This window comes from Semicossyphus pulcher, unplaced genomic scaffold (genome assembly GCF_022749685.1).
Source record: "Semicossyphus pulcher isolate SPU_LCO1_2020_fin unplaced genomic scaffold, fSemPul1.0.p SCAF_9, whole genome shotgun sequence".
NCBI lineage: Eukaryota > Metazoa > Chordata > Actinopteri > Labriformes > Labridae > Semicossyphus > Semicossyphus pulcher.
The window spans coordinates 18,860,827-18,870,542 of record NW_027211770.1 but is presented as its reverse complement, the minus strand read 5'-3'; the positions used below and the strand labels follow the sequence as shown (position 1 = coordinate 18,870,542).

The following is a 9,716-nucleotide window of genomic DNA, read 5'->3' as shown; positions in this document are numbered from 1 at the left end:
TTTGTCTTACATCCCAAAACTTTGGCTCCCTTCCCTTAAAACTCCCATGTCTCCCTGCTGCCAGTACAGTCTGCCTCATTTTACGCGTACCCCTCCCTCGCTCTCCCCCCTCCCTGCCCCTGTCTGTGTGTCTGTAGGCCAACCAGTTGTCTTTGGTCGCCGGCTTGTTTACCCTTTTCAATGAAAGCACTGGGATTCCACACATTGCCTGCCCTGTTTGGAGAACGTTGTGCCCCCAGTTGGCAAGCTGATACTGGTGTTTCCAAACCACTGGTCAATTTGAAAAACTCCACTCTTAAACTCTTAAAAACTTTGATGGAACTTTAAATTTACAGAGCCACAATGTAGTAATTTGAGATTATAGTCCCTTTTTTTTAACTTGAGATCCACCAATGAAATGAAGAACAGATCTCCCCATATGATTGACAAAACAGAAGTATGTAGTTGAATAAGGAAGTTAATTTAGGCCTTGGAAACAATATGGGTGATGAAACAATCACAATTTAATGGTCAAAATGTTGGGTTTATTTGTAGCTTTCAGCTGCATCTCAGCCAAAGGACCAACATTATTTAATCAAACAGCAGTGTGAAGTGTCTCATTAGGATATTTCAGTTATTATTCAGTCCCCTGAATATTCAAAGTTTGTCTTGTCAGCTCATTCTGAGTAGGATTATTACCATACTGTGGTTGCATCAAGTATTTTTGACAGTTGTAAACACTATATGATGCAACAACAGTGCTGTTCTGTTTTCATTTGCTGATTTCACCCAATTCAAAACACAATTTTCTATTTTTGTAATCATGGAGTAAATAATGAGCATAAGTCAGAGTACTTTATATCAAGTCATCTAATTTATTCAAACACAATTCAACATTAAATTAAACACATTTACAGTGAAGACCAATCAAAACTGCTTTACCCGAGAGGAAAAAATCCACAGCTTAAATGTGCTATTGATTCATAAATGGACTTGTTGTTGCTTTACATCATTTGTGTGTTGCTGTACTGTCTTCCTGACCTTCCATGCGCCTACATGTGCGTGTTTAGCCGCATGTGCGGAGAGGAAGAACCATGGTTTTTCTAGAACATGGTGTACTGAGTATTGTGGGCCATATATGGAAAAGACATTAAAACATACATTTACATTACATTTTTAATTTTCACTTTCTTCATCTGGATGCCTAAATGTACCACCTTAAAATCCAGCTGCTTTTTTACTTAGAAACTGTGTTTATATAATATTACTACTGACTTAGTACATGCTCTGTTTAAATGGTGTGTTTGGTTTTTACAGGCCTACAACTACAGCCTCATCTTTGCAACTTAGGCTAATTTTCATGGAGCGGTCCCGCTACAAAATTAGCTCAACTTTATCACCAGATTATAAATAAACGTGGATGTTGCTGCAGCACAAGCTAGTGGAGGAACTAGATGATGTAGCAGTCTGTTACCCCATCATCATCCTCATGGAGCCACATGCTCAAACCTCCCACTACACTCCTCTGACTCCGAGCAGCGGTCCTTGCATCCTGCACCCAATAAGGCACAAGGAGCACATGCGACAGCGGCTGTGTCACCATCATTGCATAATTTAGGTCAGACATACACTCACGGGCATCCGCAACACTCGGCCAAGAACAGGATCTCTTACCGCGTTGTGATGTGTCTCTCTGTCTCCCAGTCGCGTCCTGTTATCACGACCCACGGCTGCGTTTGTGACCGTATAAATAGGCAGACATCGGTGGGAGGACCTATGCAACTGTCCGAGGTCTTGCATGAGATAATTAGCCAACCTCTCTCTCGTCATCACACACGCACACACACTTACCTCAGTGCTGTTAAATCCGCGCAGACCTGGTTTATTCAGGTCTGATCTGCCTGTAAACGTTGCCTGATGGGTCGATCTTCCTTGAGTCTTGATGCCAGTGTGCGTGCGTGTGTGAGAGAGAGAAAGGTATACCGGGTCCTGCGTTTTTTTTTTTGTCGTCACATGCGCATCTCAGTCTGCACCGGCAGGCATGAGGGAAGAGAGCCGGAAGATCCGAGCATCACTGAGCAGCATCTTCACAGCGCCGCCGACTCTCTGCTGTTCACTGAGTGGGCTCAAAGTAGAATCTTTTATTTTTAAGAACTGCATCGCTCAAATCTTAATAATACTCTGGACAATCCAATCTTTCACAAGGTTAATTCTGGCCTTACATAAAGAAATACAGTCCTGCTATCGCTCTGTAAGATGTGATATGTTTTGCATCATATTATGAAACACTGTTGGACAGATTCCCCAGTCAGAGAGGCTAAAGTAAAAAAAAAAAATAGCATTAGCATTGAAGAGGTTCATCCTCAGTAGAGCATAAATGTGCTCAATAAGCATCATATACGATATTTCCTTTGTACAAGGGGGAGATGGCTTTGATAAAGGTCAGAGGGTCACAGGAATCACTCTGAGTTCTCCTTTGGTGGCATTCGTTCATAGGAAAAATGAATGCCACCTAAAACATAAATTAATGCCACCATCCATCACAATTTTTTTGTATTTATTACTTAACCCAGCTCCCTCTGAACCAATGTTATGGAATAACAGACCAACTAACTGACAAAATAAAAAAACAAATTATGTATCTTGTTTTACACTAGTGAAGTTACTTTATTTGTAAATGACAAAATAGGTAGACAGTAGTAAAGGATCAGCAATCTAGTATATTACTGTCAGTGTAGTTATGTGTGTTTTCATTGCAGTAAGGGGAAGCCAATGAAGGTTTTCCACATTGTGGACCATTAAAGGGAACAATAAGACATTATTAAACATTATTATACATTAAGTGAACTAAACTTTTAAACAAAACACCCAGTAGTTTTCTACGTGACAAACTGACTGGTACAATTCTTTGTTTTAATATCGAAAAACTCAAAAGTTACAGTGGTTTGGGCTACACAAAGAGGTTTTGTCCCGGGCTTGGGTACCAGATTCCCAGAAGCTATCACTCAGGCCTGTGGAGTCCCGCCTCTTTGTCTTATGAACCAATGAGCTGAGACTGAAACTACCGCTTCCGGTCCTTCATACAAACACATGTAAACTAACTGCTAGCTTAGTCAACAACACAAAAAGTGGCAATAAACGCCGCTGAAGATGGTTCAGTTCAGTCGGATCTGCTTCCGGAAGGTACGTACGATTGGGAACGTTTATCTCATGAAAACAATTTAATCGACAGTGACTCTTGATTGAAAGTTGTAATGGTGACATTGGCTGGGTAGGCTAGCAGCTAGCTTATCTGTATGACAGGTTATTGCTAGCATACTGTCAAAACATCAATATGGACTAATTTGTGATCTCAAAAGCGTCAATGTTGGATAGTTACACGTTAGGTTAACAATGTATTCACAGCTTTATTTTATGTTTAATGCGTGAAATGAATTGAAAACAAGCACGTATTTTTAAGCATGAAAATTGCCATCAGAAGAAGTGTTTGGAAAAGACAAAGCCAACCCAAGATGGAGGGATTGATAGAAATCATACCTTCAGTCTTCTTTTACTTAAACGTCAAATGTCAAAAAAACTAAATTACATTTAAGTGTCAGTGAGACAGCTCCAGATTTCACGCTCTATTTTATTATTACCATAGCCCTGAAGATAATTTTTGGATCTTTTAACCGCAATGTTTCTTTCCTCTGCAGTATGCAAACTTTGTGGATAACCTCCGTCTGTACGTCCATGGAGGCAGTGGGGGCATGGGTTTACCCCGTCTTGGGGGAAAGGGAGGGGACGGGGGTGATGTTTGGGTGGTGGCTTCAAAGAGCATGACATTAAGGAGGATCAAGGACAAGTACCCTCAGAAACGTTTTGTTGGTGGATCAGGAGCCAACAGCAGGTGTGTTTCTACAAATACAATAAGTTAATTTTATCTACTACCATCCAGTGAAAGATTGATGTTTGTCAGAGAACCAGAAACATGTTGTTGACCTGTATGTCAAAGATGTTTTGTATATTAAGTGTGTGGGAATGATATTTATTGACAGTATCCGAGCGCTGAAAGGAGAGAAGGGGAAGGATAAGGAGGTTTGCGCTCCTGTTGGTATCACTGTCACCACTGATGATGGCAGAATACTTGGTTTGTCAAAAATCTTTTCTAATAATGTAACCCCCTTATTTAATTTTGTCACAGAGCACTTACTTACCTAATTTTTCAATAATTTGAATTTTAATCAACGAAGAACGTAGACTTAATGCCATGTGTCCCTGGGTTTAACAACTTTATATCTGGCATAAAGCGTACAGTATCTGTAATCTAATAAGATTTTAAAAGCCAACTGATTTAGCAATAAAAAATGTAATCAATTTTTTTCAACTGTTCCTCACAGGTGAACTGAATGCTGAGGGTGATCGTCTAAAGGTTGCGAAAGGAGGACACGGAGGCTCCTTCTACTCTGCGTTTGAGCCCAGTAAGGGCGCGGCTAAACACATACGGCTGGACCTCAAACTTATTGCTGACCTGGGCCTTGTCGGGTGAGAGCAGAAACGCACATGAACGTGTTGGTTCATTTCAGCTGGAACTCAAACCGTTAAAATATTTCTTGTGTCTCTTCATTATCAGGTTCCCAAATGCAGGAAAGTCCTCTCTGCTGACGGCCATGTCGAACGCTACACCTCAGATTGCCAACTATGCCTGTGAGTACATAATGCACACACGACACAGAAGTACTTCAGGTCATTATGCTCTGCTGTTGTTGTATGAGGTGCCTCTCTAAAACCTTTTTAATTTCACAGTCACAACTTTGAAGCCGGAGATCGGCAAACTGATGTATAAAGATTACATGCAGGTATGGGAGTGCATATGAGTGTCCTTTACCTTCCCATTGAAGTTCTATCTTTCTACTGATTGGTGTCTCGATCATTTTTTGTTTCTGGTAGATTTCTGTTGCTGATCTCCCCGGCCTGATTGAGGGAGCTCACATAAACAAAGGCATGGGCCACAAGTTCCTAAAACACGTGGAGAGGACCAAACAGCTGCTGTTTGTGGTGTGTAGACGCAGTGATGCCTACATATGTTTGCATGTGGTCAGGATAACCAGCTAAAAAATGCTGTTGATGATCACATGCTTGTTATTCTTTGTGCGGCTGCAGGTAGATGTTTCCGGTTTCCAGCTGGCAAGTAAAACACCATTCAGGTCGGCCTTTGAAGCTGTTCAACTTCTCACCAAGGTCAGACTGATAACAAGATTCTCGTTAAAGTTTTATTTGTAAATAAAGAGATTAAATATATTGACTTGACTCGTGATCCCTCCACCACATGCACATCCTTTATTTACCATCTTCTTCTTCCTCCTCCTCCTCCCACACTCACCTCGGCCTCAAGGAGTTGGAGTTGTACAAAGAGGAGCTTGTATCGAAGCCTGCGTTACTGGTGGTGAATAAGATGGACCTGCCTGATGCTGAAGAGAAGCTATCGGAGCTGAAGGAGCAGCTGCAAAACCCAGATGGTAAATTTAGTGGATTTTATTTATTCTTAGTTCAGTTAAATTTGAGATGCAAATGAAATTATGCATAGGGAGGTAGGTACTGTAGCATCTCTAAACTGTGGTGACCCTGAGAGCTCAGAGCACTGCAACTTAAGATAACAGAGAAACAAATTAAGAAAACATCTTGATCGATTGAAAACATATTCTCAGCATTTAAAAAATACTGCAAAGTGAGAAAACAGTCCTATAAAGTAGTAGCACAGTAAAGTAGCACAGACTACATAGCAAACTGTTCCCAGGGCTAACTAAAGGAAGTTATTATATAAAGGGTTAACAGATACAGGTCAATATTAGGGTGCTGCAATAAAAAATGCTGAAAACACTCATTTGTCTTTCCTATAACATATTAACAGCAAATTATTGCATACTTGGCTTTTAACTGTTCAATTTGTAATATTAATTTTGTTGTTTTTCCCTCCTGCAGATTTCTCTGATCTGTTGCCTGCTGACATGAAACCAAAGAACTACCTGAGCTTCAGACACGTGCTCCCCGTCTCCGCCCTCACTGGGTTTGGTATCGACCATTTGAAAAGTTGCATCAGAGAATCAATCGATGAAGATGCAGCAACGGAAACTAAAGCCATCCATCAAGAAAGACTGCAGGCCCTGAGGCATCACTCGCACTAATGTGTGATGGAAATGGACGACTTGCCGCACCTTCAGTGGACTCTGACGGATGTTACTCTCTCTGTAAAAAGCAAAAGTTCAGACTAGATGAGCTTCACCTCCTCAGAGGAAACGCCTGTGATGTCAGAATGTACACTTGGGCCGTGTGTGTGAACAAACCTGTCTGCAGAGGTGACAGAGGATGACTTTCTCCTGATCGTCATAACCAAAACATCCAACGTTACAAGGCTCCACGAGATCAGGTCAACATTAACTGTGCTTCAACCAGCGGTTTGTTTGATCAGATGGGTGCACTTTGTAAAAGAGCTTGAACCCTAAAGTGATTTATAAGCTTACAGCAAGAGCAGCGCCAGCTTAAGAGCCAGATACATTACATTATAAAGAATGAACTCGGCACTCTTGAAACAGAGCAGGAGTCCATTTGTACCAACCAGTTATATTCTGTTACATCTGATTATTCTCAAAGATAAAGGTGGCGTTGTCTGCATCTGCAATGACCCTGTCCTCTGCCTGAAGTTTCTACATTGGTGGTGTCTACAGGATGTTTCTGGACACGAATTGGGCAGTGTGTGTGTGGCCCCATTCCATGTAGGATGTGAGGACAGGGTTGTATAAAAACAATCTGCAAACCAGATTACAAATCGTAAACGCATATCCGATGAGATGGTAAGAACCGGCCAACTTTGACAACAAACTGCAACCGACAAATACGACTTATTCGGTATTTAAAATCTGCATGTTACTGTACGCTACTGTAGGGCAACATGAGGCCAGGTGTTACTGAGTGACTGATAGTGGTAACTGAGTTGTACATTGAAAAATAAATATATTACGGTTTGATCTGGCTGTTCCACTACATACAGTAAAGGATTGATCAGTGTGTGCTGCTCATTTACCATATTTAAATAAAAAACTGTTAATAAATTGTGCAAGTTTCCTGCGATACCTGAAGTGTTTTGTTTCCTCTACTGAAAATCTGAAGTTATCAGAAATGTGAGCATAGACAGAAGTGTTGATGAAAGTTTTATTTTATATTAAATATATTACAATACTGAATGATTAAGAGAAAAGAAAATATGGGGATTGATTTTTGCATCATCAGTCTGTACAGCAGACAGGCAAAATAAAAGGATCTTAAAAAAAGAGAGCAACAGCAGTATTCAGATTTGAACTCGTTACATGTCGGGTTGTCGTTGTTTCTGCAGCAGGATGGATCGTACGGTCGAGCCCGGGTGGTTGGTCTGCTCCAGTACACGAATACATTCACGTCTCTGGCCCGCACAAACACACGGCTCATCTGTGGGGGACGTTTCGGAGTCGTCCTCTGTTAGGCTCCGTCGGTCAGTCCGGCCGTGTGCAGGCAGATATGTTTGGAAAATTTACAGCTGTACAGTCCTCAGAGTGTCGTACACGTCAATGTCTTTGACACCAGGACAAACGTCTTGCTGTAGCACAATATATGATGTTAAAAATATAATCAAAAGCTCTGAGATAACACTCTCTCCGCAGCCTTGGGTAGCCCAGGAAACACGGCTGGGCCACCAAACACTGACAATACTTAAAGACCAGAGAGAAGAAGAAAGCTCTGGTAGAAGGCAAATCATGAGCCCGTACAGATCTCATTTACAACATTATGTGTCCAAACTTTATATGATACAGATTAGCACATGCCAGAGGATCGAACCCCACTGTTTGCACAGGGACAAATGTGTTTAAAAAAACTCAACATGTCTCCATTCAAACTCATCAACACACATAATTACAATAATGCACTTAATTACTGTTTGAATCGTTGCTGTACATAACGCTGAGAAAAAAGTGGACGTTACAAAGGTACTTAATAAAAAAGATACTAGTAGCAATATTAATCCAGTATTGTGAAGATCATATGTCCTATACAGTCCTAATGCATACAGGGGTTACAACTGAAAAAGTGCGCACGCTGGAGTAAAAAGAAACAACAGTGGGATGACAAACAGGAGGCTTTAAGACAACAATCTGAGCTGTAACTGTACAAAGGATTTCATTCTGGGAAGCAATTTAAGTTTCCTAAAAAATCCACCTTAAATAGCGACACTGGCGTCAGTCAAAGCACTCCTTCTGAGTCGTTTCAAACCCTGCGACGTCCTCACAATGTAGCCTACCTAAAGAAATAACTTAATTCGATATAGAACTGTCATGCTGTTGGTCTTCACAAGCTCAAACAGCAAGCACTGTACAGCATAGTTTATCATTTACAGGCTAAATATCTCAGTCATTACAGCTAAATCCAAAATGCAATTTTTCAATCAAGGTTTCCGGATTCTCGCCGAGCTCGTACCGACTTCTCGTTCCTGCATTGATCTGAGTGACTCAAACTCAGGGGGAAACTAAATCTTAACTTTGAAGATTTTCCAAAAACCACACGAAGTGAAAAGTGGCACAACTATAACTACACCAAACACATCTCAGTCCACTCGTGACACTCAGGAATGGCACATAAAACTAAATGTTCCTAAATAATACTCATCAGCAGCCGCTTCAGCAACACTCTCAATGTGCCACAATCACTGGACGTCTGTGTATTTCTCCCAGAGGTGGACGAAACCCGTGCCTAGATAGTATAAAAAAAAAAACACTTGTACATTCTGCTGTGGATGGAGGGATCTATATAGGTCACAGTCACACAGGAAAAAGCCAGAGGGAGGACAGAAAATAGAAACACAGACAGAAGAACGAGTGCGGGGTCTCTACACTTATCTACAGGAATCAGCTTCTGTCTACAACACAATACGACAGGAAGAGGACAGACTTCATCTGTTCCTCCTTCAAAATAAAAGCCAAAACATACTCTGAGTGTATTTTACTGTACATATTTACACACGCTCAAACGCGGGGCGGGGTCAGGTTGGGTCCATGTTATGGGTTTATGGGCTATAAGTGGTGATACATTATGGGTTACCTATAGTGGAGAGAAAGCGTCTAAGCCTACAGAAGGTATAAAATCACTGCCCCCTCGCATGCTTTCCTTTCAGATCAGACAACGGTTCTTCTCAGTAGGAGGTTGCTGATACACGGGGTTGTCTCATGCATACGGTGAGGAGTTTCTACAGTGATTCGCGTGCGACAAAATGATCCAACAAATCCAGCGATGCGGTGTGATGCGATGACCTGCTCGGGCTCCTTTTTTTAAAGAGGAGCTCCAAACAACTCAGAGAGGAGGGGGGACGGGGTCAGTAGCGTTGAAGTGAGGATGATGAGAGCCGGGATAAAAGGAGGGTGTGAAGAGGTTGAAGGTGTTAGGACAGGAAGTGGGGTAAGAGAGGAGGGGTTTCCAGTCCCGTAGGGGAGGCCTGAGCAGACAGGAACAGCTCAGTCTGAGCTCCAGCTGGTCTGGATGTGGTGGTTTTCTCCGCCGGCACTCCGTATCGTCTTGTAAAGATCCACTGAATGACGCTGCCAGGCGAGACAGCCTCGGAGATGCCTGTACACACTTACTCACACGCACCTTTGCCTATTTCCACTCCAGTGGGGGGCTCTCTCTCTCTCTTTCTCTTTAATCGCTTAGAGTCAATTTAGTTTCATTTTTGTGTT

At 41.8% G+C, this 9,716-nt stretch overlaps 1 protein-coding gene across 1 annotated transcript; it reads left to right on the top strand.

The window, feature by feature from the left end:
• The first annotated feature begins 3,058 nt into the window (after nucleotides 1-3,058).
• On the top strand, nucleotides 3,059-7,285 carry gtpbp10 (GTP-binding protein 10 (putative)). Its single transcript, XM_069655919.1, has 10 exons — nucleotides 3,059-3,162; nucleotides 3,675-3,868; nucleotides 4,017-4,108; nucleotides 4,359-4,503; nucleotides 4,592-4,665; nucleotides 4,765-4,817; nucleotides 4,909-5,016; nucleotides 5,122-5,199; nucleotides 5,354-5,477; nucleotides 5,941-7,285. Exons 1-10 carry the CDS (start codon nucleotides 3,130-3,132, stop codon nucleotides 6,141-6,143), a joined length of 1,104 nt encoding a protein of 367 aa, XP_069512020.1. The 5' UTR covers nucleotides 3,059-3,129; the 3' UTR covers nucleotides 6,144-7,285.
• The last annotated feature ends 2,431 nt before the right edge of the window (nucleotides 7,286-9,716 follow it).